At 44.5% G+C, this 13,025-nt stretch overlaps 1 protein-coding gene across 1 annotated transcript in view; it reads right to left on the bottom strand.

Moving 5' to 3' along the window:
• LOC127004637 (cGMP-dependent protein kinase 1-like) overlaps positions 1 to 13,025 on the bottom strand; it is a 140,665-nt gene that overhangs the window by 23,978 nt on the left and 103,662 nt on the right. Inside the window, exon 4 of the mRNA XM_050872687.1 lies at positions 9,376 to 9,513. Within this exon, the coding sequence (XP_050728644.1) occupies positions 9,376 to 9,513 (138 nt within the window). The remainder of the gene's footprint in view (positions 1 to 9,375; positions 9,514 to 13,025) is intronic.

The raw sequence follows: 13,025 nt of genomic DNA, 5'->3' as shown, positions 1-13,025 counted from the left end.
GCTATGAACGTTTTTTATGTACACACGAGAAGGCAGTCAAAGGGAAGCTGGTCACACACACACACACACACACACACACACACACACACACACACACACACACACACACACACACACACGTTTCTTACCTTCCTTGCACACACACTAGGCATACATTATAGGCATCCCCTCCCCCTCCCCCCATATCTACACCTCCCCCCCTCCGCCCCCTCCCCCTCCCCCCTACCCCCCCCGCTCGACCCTTAGGCAGTTCAGGGAATACCGTTGAAGATTTAGAGATCCCTGGAGGAGGAGGAAGAGGAAGAGCAAGAGGAGGAGGAGGAGGAGGAGGAGGAGGTGGTGGAGGAGGAGGAGGAGGAGGAGGAGGAGGAGAGAGGGGCGTGCGTGTGAGTGTTTACAGTTCTCTTTCCTTTTCTTTATTTTTTTCCTTTTATTTTTTTTCTTAGTGGAAAAAAAAGTTTACCCACAATGACGAGTGTATTCATCATCATCATCATCATCATCATCATCATCATCATCATCATCATGTAGAAGGTTATAATTGGTAAGATTCTGTTGGCTGGTGTTGGATTCCTTTGTTGGTGTTCCGTGTTAATGGTGGTGTTGGTGTTGGTGATGATGTGGAGGTGTTAGTGTGGTGGTGATGTTGGTATGGTGGTGATGATGTGGTGTTGAAGTTGATTGTGGTGTTGGTAATCCTCCCTTCTATTAACATCGAAGTCAATCTTTTCCCTTTTCTTATTTCCTTTGTACCTAAAAAACGTCCACAATTCTTCCTCTCTACCTGACTCGTCTCTTACAATAATAATAATAATAATAATAATAATAATAATAATAATAATAATAATAATAATAATAATAATAATAATAATAATAAAAGTCATCCTCCTGCTATTACGTATTCAGCAGGTAGGCGGTTAATTAGTAAGGTGTGTTGTTGGTTGATTAGACTGTTTTCTTTTTCTAACTTGTTGCATGCCTCTCCCTCCTCCTCCTCCTCCTTAGAACCTTTCGTCTCACCTGGAAAAATGATCCTCAACGCTAAATGAAATGTAAGGTGTTGGTTAGACTGTCTTCCCTTTTTCTAACTTGTTGTATGCCTCTCCCTCCTCCTCCTCCTCCTCCGAACGTTTTGTGTCACCTGGAAAAATGGCCTCCAGCGCTAAACGTCTTCACCCTGGCAGCTGACGGCCTATAATTAGTTCGATGTTGGTTGGTGTTTTGATGGAACGATCTTTTGTGACATGTTGCGTTCCTCTCTCTCTCTCTCTCTCTCTCTCTCTCTCTCTCTCTCTCTCTCTCTCTCTCTCTCCCCCCCCCCCTTTCCCTCTTCCTCTCCCACTCCCTCTCCCTGATCCTCTCCATGTCCCTGTCTCTCTCCCTCTCTCCTCTCTCTCCCCTCAGAACCTATCGTCTCTTACTGTAAACAATATGTCTCTCTTATCAAATATATGAATTCACAAGGACGAGCGCTAATTGGCAAGGTGCAGGTGTTGGGAGGAGGCTGGTGTTGTATTAATTAGTTTCCTTCCCGTGAACTGTTGCATCCCTTTCCGTTTCCTCATAACTTTTTGTCTTATATTAGAAAAAAAACTTCCCAAACAACAAACATATATATTCCTGGAGCTGACAGATAATTGGTAGAGATGGCAGGTTGGTGTTGGTTATATCATATTCCTTTCCCCTTTTGGAGAGACGGTGGCAAAGTGATCAGCGTTCCGGCGTGGTGAACCCGAAGACCTAGGTTCGAGTACCACTGATGTAGATAATTTTGAACTATCCCCGAGTGGCGGAAGATTACCCACATGCTGCCCAGATCATCAACTAACCCTAACTTCAGCGATTGCGTTCAAGTGGAGCACCGGGGGGCAGCATGGGCCAGGCAAGAGTCACACATCACGGCAGCCACTATAAATAAAACTCGTCTGCGCCACTAACGAGCTGGGGCCGGCCAAGAGACCCTTCAATAGTCTACCTACGCTATAGGCAGCAACTAAGAAAAATAACGTAGTAATGGCTGACTGGTAAGGTGAGGAAATTTTCTTTCTTTCTGGAAATTGTTGTGCCCCTCTCCTCGTAACCTTTCGTCTTGCACTAGATAAAGAAACAAACAAAACAACATCCCCAGCAACATATACACATTCCCCGATCCTCCAGCTAATTGGCAAGGTGGAAATGGCTGTTTGGTGAGGCTAAGTAATTTGTATCCTTTCTATAAACTGTGGCGTCCCTTTCCTCGTAATCTTTCGTCCTACACTAGAAAAATAAAATAAAACAACAACTTCCCCAGCAACATATACACATTCCCCGATTCTCCAGCTAATTGGCAAAGTGTAAATGGCTCTTTGGTGAGGTTACGTAATTTGTATCCTTTCTATAAACTGTGGCGTCCCTTTCCTCGTAATCTTTGCTCTTACACTAGAAAAAGAAAACAAATACACATTCCCCGATCCTCCAGCTAATTGGCAAGGTGGAAATGGCTGTTTGGTAAGGTTAGGTCAATTTGTTGCGTCCATTTCTCTCTCGTCATAACCATTCGTCTTACACTAGATAAAGAAACAAACCAAGCAACATGACCATCAACAAATACACATTCCCCGATCCTCCAGCTAATTGGCAAGGTGGAAATGGCTGTTTGGTGAGGTTAGGTCAATTTGTTGCTTCCATTTATCTCTCGTCATTACCATTCGTCTTGGTGGAAATGGCTGTTTGGTGAGGTTAGGTCAATTTGTTGCTTCCATTTATCTCTCGTCATTACCATTCGTCTTACACTAGAAACAGAAGAAAACAAAACAGCATCACCATCAACAGATAAACATTCCCCGATCATCCAGCTAATTGGCAAGGTGCTGGTGCTGGCTGGTGGGTGTCTGGCGCCGGGTAAACTATCTGCCTCTGTAAACTAAGTCATCTAACAAAGTTCTGAGGCAGCCAAATCCTGTGTGAGCCTCGGCGTCTCTCAACAAACTCTGCGGCCAAGCTCACCAATGTTGAGTATTATGTTTCCTTGCTCTTCCTCGGCTCTCCTCCTCTCTTCCCCCTCATCTCTTTAGCGTCCTTGTTTTCTTGTTTTGCTTCTCTCTTTCACCTTTTTACTTCCCTTTTTCCCTTCCTCCTCTTTCTACGTTTCTTCATTTCAGTGTTCCAGTTTTCCTCTTTCTTTGCTTCTTATGATTCGTTGGTCTATCTTCTATCTTTTATTTCCCTCTGCTCCCTCTTCTTCCTCTCCTCCTCCTCCCTTTAGAATCCTTGTTTTCTTGTTTTGGTCGAATTTTCCTCCTTTTATTTCCTTTTTCTCTCTCTTTTCTACGTCTCCTTCACGCAGCTTCCCAGTTTTTTTCTCATTTTGTTTCTCCTCTTCTTTTTCTCTCCCTCTCTCTCTTCTCCTTCCCCTTCTTTTCCCTTCCTCTTGTCCCCTCTCATTCTTTTTCTCACCCACCTATTCTCTTCTCCTCCCTCTTGCTCCTTCTTTCTTTCCAGTTTCTTATTCTTCTTTTACCTCTCACCTATATGTTCTCTCCTTTTCTCTCTTATTCCACTTTCTTTGACTTCGTTCCTGCCTCTCATTCTTGTTTTCTCTTCCTATCCCACTTCCCCTTATTCTTCTTCAACCTCCCTTCCCCGCGTTCTCATTTTTCTATCTCTCCTTTATTTCTCTTATTTCCATTTCTCTGACTTTCCTCCTGCCTCCTCTAATCATCCTCTCCTGCTTTCTTTCCTTAACTTCATTCCCTCTGTTCGCTTCTTCCCACCAACCTCTCACACCCTTCCTTCCTTCCTCGCTCTCGCCTCCTCCTCCTCCTATTGTCACGCCTCGTCTGGTCTGTCCCTTCCGTCCCCTTCACAACAATGGACAATTAGGAAGGAGGAAGTTACGATGGGCGGAATAATGTGGCAAAAACACTCCCCTTTATGGCCGTGTTGTGAGAGATGAGGAAGGTGTGAAGAGGTGGGAAGGGGAAGAGGAGAAGAAGGGGGGAGGACAGTAAGAAGATGGGAAGGGGAGAGAGAGAGAGGGGGGTGAAGATATGGGTGAAAATGGAAAGGGATGAACGAAAGGGGGAAGGAGGAAGGGAGGATAGGATGGAGATGAGAGAGGGAGGGAGAGAGAGAGGGAGAGTGACGAGATGGGTGAAAGGGGAAAGGGAGGAGGAATGCATAAGGGAGAGGAAAGAGAATAAGACACTCGTTGATGATGGCGGAGGAAGGGAAAGGAAAAGAAAGTTAAGGTAAAGGAAAGAAAAGGTAAGGAAAGGAAAGAAAGAAATTAGGGAGGAAGAAATACAGGAAAATAACGAAAGAAGTAAAGTAAACAAAAGGTAAAACAAAGAAACAAATGGAAAGAAAAGGAAAGGAAAGAAAAGGAAAGGAAAGGAAAGAGAGAGAGAGAGAGAGAGAGAGAGAGAGAGAGAGAGAGAGACTATGAGAGAGGGGAAGTGACGGGAAAGGGAAGGAGGTCGAAAGTGGGGGGCGAGGAAAGGGGGGGAAAGGACGGGGGGCGGGGAGTGAGGAGAGGGCGGGGTGGGTGGGGGGGGGAGCATTTAATTACCCCTGTGAATAATTTTTTTTAACCATCAATATTCTTACAACATACGGAGTCGAGAGTAACCCTTCCGAGAGCAAGAGAACGAGAGTGTGCGTAACAAACAGGAGGGGAGAAGAGGAAGAGGAGGAGGAGGAGGAGGAGGAGGAGGGGGAGGGAGGGAGAGAAGGAGAAAAGAGGAAGATGAAAGACTAACAAGATGAAGGTCAGGAGGAGGAAAGGAGAAAGAAAGAAGAAGAAACGAAGGAGTAAGGGAAATATGAATGACAGAGGAAGGGAAAGTGTCCAGAACGAAGAGGGGAGGGAAGAAAAATTAAGAGGAAGGGAAATATGGATTGAAGAGGAGGGGAAGGAAGGAGGGGAAGAAAGTACACAGGTAAGAGGGAAGGGAAGGAAAGAGAAGTAGCAAAGAAGAAATGGATAAAAGAGGGAAGGGAAGAAAACTAGAAGGTAGAAAGAGAGAGACGGATAAAAGAGAATGAGGAAAAGGCAAACTAAGAAAAAATAGAGAGATAGATAGAAAGATACATAGAAAGAAAGGCTAAGACAGACAGACTTAGGTAACAAATAACAAGCTAACCAAATAGGCCTCACTCGTTCTTATACACCCACACACTCACACTAAGACCTCTCCCTCCACACTACTGATAGCACAAAGGCCTACGGATGATTTCATTGGAGGATGCAAATAAGGAATGAAAGGACTCTGGACCAGAATAAAAGAAGAACCTCGTCCACTTCTTTACCAGCAACCCCTCGGAACGTAAAGAGATTATGTACTGAGGGGACGGAGGGAGACCTGATTTGATTGAGCTGATATACGGTCTCGCTGGAACTGGCTGGGGTACTGTGTGTGTGTGTGTGTGTTACAGTTATGGTAGGACGCGGCTCAAGGGGACAAACACACACACACACACACACACACACACACACACACACACACACACACACACACACACACACACACACACACACACACAAAAAAAAAAAAAACAGCGTGTGCGTGTTTTCTTTTTACAGCAAAGGAAGGAAACATCTCAAGGGACAAACACACACACACACACACACACACACACACACACACACACACACACACACACACACACACACACACACATACACATACAAACAAACAAAGGAACACAAACAGCAACAAAAACAAAAACAAAAAAATGGAAAAGTCCGCTTAGCAATTATTAATATAATAGAAAAAAAACAAGAGTGACCAGGGAGAGAGAGAGAGTTATGCTATTTAAATACCAACCTAACGAAATGCATCTAATCTAGTTTTTAACACTTCATTTTTACCTTTTACGTTTTGGCACTGACATGAATGAACAAGGAAGAGTAAACATAGTCTCTCTCTCTCTCTCTCTCTCTCTCTCTCTCTCTTTTCTCTTCCATCTCCTTCCTTCCCTCCTTCTTCCAATCATTCCTCTTTTCTCAAACTCCATTCTCTCTCTCTCTCTCTCTCTCTCTCTCTCAGTATGGGATAGTATGCATATCCTAACAAGTGCTTAGCGGCTTTTTTTTTGTGCCCTTGAGCTTCTTCCATTACTGTAAAAAAAAAAGATAAAAACTGGAATACTACAACAACGACAACGACAACAAAAACAAGAGGAGAACGGGTATAGTACTTGTTTCTTGCTGCTTTACGACCCTTTCCCCTCTCCCCCTCCCATCCTACCGGTTCCTGAGCCTATCAAGTAACGTCTTAGTCAAGGTTAATCTCTGGTTCCCGTCAGGTGCATAGTTGTTTGTCTGTCTATCTGTCTATTTGTCTGTTTCTTTATTTCTCTCTCTCTCTCTCTCTCTCTCTCTCTCTCTCTCTCTCTCTCTCTCTCATACATATATACACATCTAAGACCACTTCACTCTTCACTCAAAACACCATCCATCTCTCTCTCTCTCTCTCTCTCTCTCTCTCTCTCTCTTCCTTCTTCCGCTACAAACTTCTTATCTTCATCCCAAGACGTCCTTTTACACATATTGGAAATCCCCTCGACACACACACACACACACACACACACACACACAAACACACACTACTTCCCCTCATGACCCCAAAACTCTCTCTCTCTCTCTCTCTCTCTCTCTCTCTCTCTCTCTCTCTCTCTCTCTCTCTCATCCGTTACTCTCCCTCCCTCCCTCCCTTATTCCCTTCTCCTCTCCCATCCGCCTTCATATCCATCCTTTCCTTAAGTATATCTAAGACTTAATCTCGTCTACCACTCAATATGATTTATCTACTTCAATTTCTAGAGCTTGACAAACACACTCACTCCAGTCCATCTCATTTTAATACAAGGGAGATACGTGAACGGTCTTGGTAGCTCTTTCGTTTTTTTTTTTTCATTACAAGATTGATATTTGGGTTAGTCTTAATAACCAACAAAACAAAATCAGTAAGGCTTCAATGGCGTCTCCAGGAAAACCTACATACGGAAGCCAAGTCTGAAACGCTAGGTTAGGTTAGGTTAGGTTAGGTTAGGTTTGGTTAGGTTAGCTCCCTTACTTTCTATGCTTCATTCTAACCACAAAACACTTAATAACCAACAAAACAAAGTCAGTAAGGGTTTAATGGCGTCTCCAGGAATACCTACTTACGGTGCCCAAGCCTGAAACGCTCCGCTGAAACAAAGGACGAGGACGAGGAGGCTGCAGACCTTCGAGTAATGGCTAAAACATGACTTCAGAACAAAAGACGAACGGGGACCTAAAAAGGCGCATCCCTCAGCCTAAGAAGACATATTGTGGTGGGTATTGTGTCTTCCGGATGAGGAGGAGAAGGAGGAGGAGAGAGGGACGGATATTAAAGGAGGGAGGAGGGAGAGGAAACAGTAGGGAGGAAAGATGAAGCATTGGTTGGGTGCGTTGTGCAGGAGGGGGAGGAGGAGGAGGAGGAGGAGGACCCGAGGAAGAGGGCAACAACAACGAGGAGGAGGAGGGACATAAGGAAGAGGACAACAACAAGAAGGAGGAGGAGGAGGAGGAGGAAGAGGAGAAGGAAAAGAAAGAGAGAGACACGAGAAAGAGAATGACAGAGAGAAAGAGGAGGAGGAGGAGGAGGAGGAGGAGGGAGATGCGGGAAGAAGGGATTACGGTATTGGAATGAGGAGAATAGTGAAGAGAAAAAGAAGAGGAGGAGGAGGAGGAGGAGGGGAGGCAGCAGTCGGCTAAAGACGTTCGCTGCGGAGGAAAATACGGAGGAGGAGAGGAAAGGAGGGGAGGAGGAGGAGGAGGAGGGGGAAGGAGAGGACGAGGAAACAGAGTGGAAGAGGAGGATGGGAGGAAGAAGGGAGGAGGGGAGGAAAAGACGGGAGGGAAGGAAGGGAGGGAAGAATGGGAAGGGGAATGGGGGAGAAAGGAGAAGGGGAGGAGAGGAAAAGACGAAAGAGGAGGGGGATAGGGGAGGAGGAAGGGAGGAGGAGGGGAGGAAGAGGAAGAGAGGAGGAGGGGGGATGAACAAGGCAATGTCAACAATGGATATTTTTTTCCTTCCTTCCTTCCTTCCTTTCCTTCATTTCCTGTCATTTTTCACCTTTTCCCTTTTATCACATTTTTCTCCTTTTAAATTTCTTTCTCCTTCGCATTTTCTTCATTTACATTTTCCTCCCATCCTCTTTTTCCCTTTTTTTCCCCACTTTCTCTTTCCTTCCCTCCTTATTTTAGTTTCCATAATAGTCTTTTTCACCTCATTTCCATTTCCTCGACCTTCCTGTCACCTAAAAATGTCATGTCAGGCTTTAATCTCTCTCTCTCTCTCTCTCTCTCTCTCTCTCTCTCTCTCTCTCTCTCTCTCTCTCTCTTTCATTTTCCTCTTCTTTCAACTAAAATATGCGCTTCTTCAATTTATCTTCCTCTTTTCTTCCTCCTCTTTATATACTTCTCCTCTTATTTTCCTTTTCCCGTGCCCTCCTCCTCCTCCTCTTCCTCCTTTCTTGATGTCGTACTCTTCCTCGCGTTCTCTCTCCTTCTTTTCTCTTCCTCCTCCTCCTCTTCTTCCTTCTTTCTTATTGCCGTTCTCTTCTTTATGTCCCTCCTCCTCCTCCTCCTCCTCCTTCACGTTACTTATTTAGTCGCCTCTTTACGCCTGTCTAATTGTTGTCTGATGTTACTCGTGTCTTTTGCTCCCTGTCAACCCACAATGGCACACTTGGCTCTGTTCTCTCCTCCTCCTCTTATTTAGTGCGCCCCCTCTTCCTCTTCCTCCTCCTCCTCATTCTCTTCCTCTTCTTCTTCTTCTTCCTCCTTGCTGTCTTATCTTCCGCTGACAAACGAAGCTTCTTTATCAGCCACATTTCTGCCTTCCTCCTTCTCCTCCTCCTCCTCTTCTTCTTCTTCCTTGTTAGTTTCCCTGTCTGTCTGTCTGTCTGTCTGTCTGTCTCCTCCTACTCTCTCTTTACCTCACCTGTTCTGTAATTTAATCTTCCTCTCCCTTTTTTTTTATCTCAATTTGTGGACGTCTTGGTCTCTCTCTCTCTCTCTCTCTCTCTCTCTCTCTCTCTGCCTCTCTTTTTCTCCCTGTCAATTTTTTTTCTCATTCTCTCTTTTTCGTCCTTTTATATTTTCAACTTTTTCCCTCTCGCGACTTTATCATTTTTTTCTGCATTCATTTTTTTTCTTTCTCTCATTTCCTTCTTTTTTTACATCCTTTCCTTCCCATCCTTTTCTCTCTCTTTCTTTCTTTCTTTCTCTCTCCTTCGTGATGATTTCCTCCCTTTCTCACCTTTTATCTTCTATCCCTTCCCCTTTTTACTTCATCTTTTCTCCCTACAACACTTCCATGTTCTCTCTTTCTCTCTCTCTCTCTCTCTCTCTCCCCTACTTACCTTTGATGCTGGCGGTCCTGGTGCAATTATACAAGATGGCGAGCTCTCCGAAGGCCTTTCCGGAAGACATCCTGCCCAGTATGTCTCCGTCCTTCACGACCTCCAGCTCCCCCATGGCCGAGACGTAGAGATGCGAGCCTGCGGAAGGAGCGAGGAGGGAAGGGAATTACTAAGGGACATAAGCATTTCGTCGCCCAAGCACATACACATACATTCGACAAGGCATTCGTATTAGTTGTGAAAATTGCCATGGATAGTTAGCTGACCCTTGCGAGCCAGAGGAAGGGACGAGGAAGGAAGGAATTACTAAGCTCCACATTATTAAACATTTACTCGCTCAAACACATACACACATTTGACAAGGCATTCGTATTAGTGTTGTGGGCATTTCCAAGGGTAGTTTAATGAGCCTGGTATAGTCTGACCCTTCTTCTGTACCATTAACCTAAAGAAACACTCATTATAACCCGACTGATCTTCTTTTTGGCCTTGGGAAATAGTTGATGTGAGGGCATGAAGCGTCTGACAACACAAACCTTACTGTATGTGGGAAGGAAGAAGGGAAGGGGGTGTTGTAGTGTAGGAGAATCACAGGGGAAGAAAGTAGAGGCTATGTGTGTCAGGGATAAAGGGATTTGAATGCGTACGTGATAGGGGAATGAATGAGCGAATGAAGAGTAAGGGAATTGGAAACTGTACAGGGGGAGAAGGAACGAGGAGTGTTGTACTATAGATGATTCAAAGGGAATGGAGTATTGTAGCATTGGGAGTGTAGTATTGGCAGTGTAGTATTGTATTATAGGTGAATCAGAGAGGGATTAAGTACTGTATGTATCGAGGGAAAGGGATTTGAAAGTATAGGTGACTGGAGGAGGATAATACACAGGGGGTGAATGTATTGGAAGGGGGATTGGAAACGGTATGTGTTAAGGGGAAAGTATTATAGGATAGGTGAATCAAAGGAAGGGGGATTAGTATATGCGTCAAGGGAAAGGGATTTGAAACTATACATGCATACTAACACAACCTTCACTCTTTTCCCCAATACCTTAATACTAACACAACATATCCTCTCTTCCCCATATCTTAATACTAACACACCATATCCTCTCTTCCCCATATCTTAATACTAACACAACATATCCTCTCTTCCCCATATCTTAATACTAACACAACATATCCTCTCTTCCCCATATCTTAATACTAACACACCATTACCTATCCTCCCCATACCCAGGACACGCCCATACCCTTCTATATATAAAGAGACTAACACAACATACCCTCTCTTCCCCATACCTTCAAACCAACACACCATTTCTCCTCTTCCTCTCAGTTAGTTAGTTAGTAAATCTTCGTCACTTCAAACTCAGGATCTAGCAACTCGTGGTCTTCATTACACACACATATATAGATAGTCTGTGTACATCCTTGGACGAACGCTATCCCAATCACGTATAATCACTGTCTGCCTGTATCGTAGCGGGTTTTCTGTGCGTAAATCTGAACGGTATCTAAACACGGCCCACTTCAGACGTATCGTAGCGGTGTATTGTCCGTCTTCGGGGTCTGCATGAATGGGGGACAGCGGCATGACAAATAGCATGACAAAATACCGGGCCGGAGGTCAATACGAGGGTTTGTTTACACTTCATCAGCTGATCCCGGACAAGGCAGGCGGGCGGACGCGGAGGGTAGGATGGGCTCAATTTTCTTTCTTTCTCTCTCTTCTTACTTTTGGTTTCTCTTTCTCCCTCTCCTCCTTGCTTTTGCTCCTTCTCTCTTTATATACATCATCTTTCCTCGCTTCCTTTCTCCATCTTCCCTATTCTCTTTCTCTATCTCACCCCCGTTTATGTCTTTATTTCATCTTCATTCTCTCTTCTCTATCTTCCTGCTCCTTTCTCTTTCCTTCTAGTATCTCATTTTTCTTTCTTCTCTCTATCTATCTTCATCTCCTTCTTTCTCTGTCTTTCCTCTCCTTCTTTAAACTTCTCTCTACTTCTTTCTCTCTCTTCTCCTTCCCTTTCCTCCTTCTCACCTTTTCTCTCTCCTCCATCCCTCTCCTTCTACTCCATCTCCTCCTCCTTCCTCCCCTTGGCTTCACCCATTTAAATATTTACTCCCAGCACTCACCAGGGACACGCCACTCTCTCAAACTCCCATAGGCACTCCTTAAACCCTCCCCTCACTCCCCTTCTTACTCCCCTTACTTTCCCTTCCCTTCTCCCAATCCCCTTCTTCCTTCCCAAGCTTCAACTTCCTTTCCAATACTTTCCCTTCCTTCTTTTTCACTCCCCCTTTCCTTCCCTCTCCTCGCTCCGCTTTTTCATTCCCTCTCTCCCCCTTCCTCCCCTCACTTCCCTTCTTGTTCCCTTCTCTCCCCTTCCTTCCCTTCGTCTCTCTTTCCTCTTGCTCCCTTCACTCTCCCTTCCTTTCCTCACTCCTCCTCTCGTCCTTCCTTCTCCCGCACTCCCCTTCCCTTCCCTTCCTCTCTCTTTCTTTCTTCTTTGAGTCCCCTTCCTTTCCAAACCTCCTCTTTTTTCTCTTTCACGCCCTCTTTCTTCCCTTACTTTCCCCTTCCTTCCTCCTCCAACTCCCCTTTCTTCTCTCTCACTCCCCTCCTTCTAAAACACATTTCTTACTTCCTCCCTACATTTCCTCTTCCTCTTCCTCCTCCTCCTCCTCACTCCCTTCTCCATCACCTTACTTTCCTTCCTTATTCTCCTCTTTATTTATTCAGACTCCCTCCTTCTCTTCCTCTTTCCCTCCCTCCCTACCTCCTTCTTCCCTCCTTCCCCCCCCCACACTTGTTTCTCTCCCCTCCTCCATAGAACATGTCTCTAAAAACTCCTCCTATTCATCTTCACTTATGCATCTCTCTCTCTCTCTCTCTCTCTCTCTCTCTCTCTCTCTCTCTCTCTCTCTCTCTCTCTCTCTCTCTCTCGTATCTTTGCTAATTCTCTCTCTTTATCTTCCTTTTGTCTCTTTTCTTTTTTATCTTCTCTACTTTTTCCTTCATCTTATCTCTGTTTTTTTTTCCCATCTACTTTTTTTGCTCCTTGTCTCTTTCCTGTCTCTAGTCCTTTCTCTCTAAATCTTTCCTTCTGCTCCTTTCTCTTTCCTTCCTTCCCTTTCTCTCTCAATCTATTTTTCTGTCTCCTTTTTTCTGTCTTCCGTACATGTATTTAAAAGGAGAGACTAAAGCAATCTCTTACGTTACCATATTTGTATTTAAAAAGTCTAAGCCAACTTCTTCCTTTCTCGTATTTCATGTCATTTTTCACATCATTAAATTTCCTCCTCGTAAGACACACCTCTCGTCTCCTCCTCCTCTTCCTCCTCCTCCTATATTTATTCTACAAATCTATATCTTTCAATTTTTAACTATATACCTCACATTCACATTCTTTCTTTCTTGTATTTTATCTCATTTGTTCATATAATTTCCTCCTCGCAAGACACAAAACACCTTTCGCCTCCTCCTCCTCCTCCTCTTTCATCTTCCACCCATCTGCACCTTTCAATTTTTAACGATGCACCTCACTTTCCTGTCTTACTTTCTCGTATTCCACCTCATTTTTTCATATTATTTCCTTCTCTACGCAAGACACACCTTTCGCCTTCTCCACCTCCTTCTTCATCCTCCA

The sequence above is a fragment of the Eriocheir sinensis genome, chromosome 28 (genome assembly GCF_024679095.1).
Source record: "Eriocheir sinensis breed Jianghai 21 chromosome 28, ASM2467909v1, whole genome shotgun sequence".
NCBI lineage: Eukaryota > Metazoa > Arthropoda > Malacostraca > Decapoda > Varunidae > Eriocheir > Eriocheir sinensis.
The sequence above is the reverse complement of the archived record's forward strand: the minus strand, read 5'-3'. Positions and strand labels throughout refer to the sequence as shown.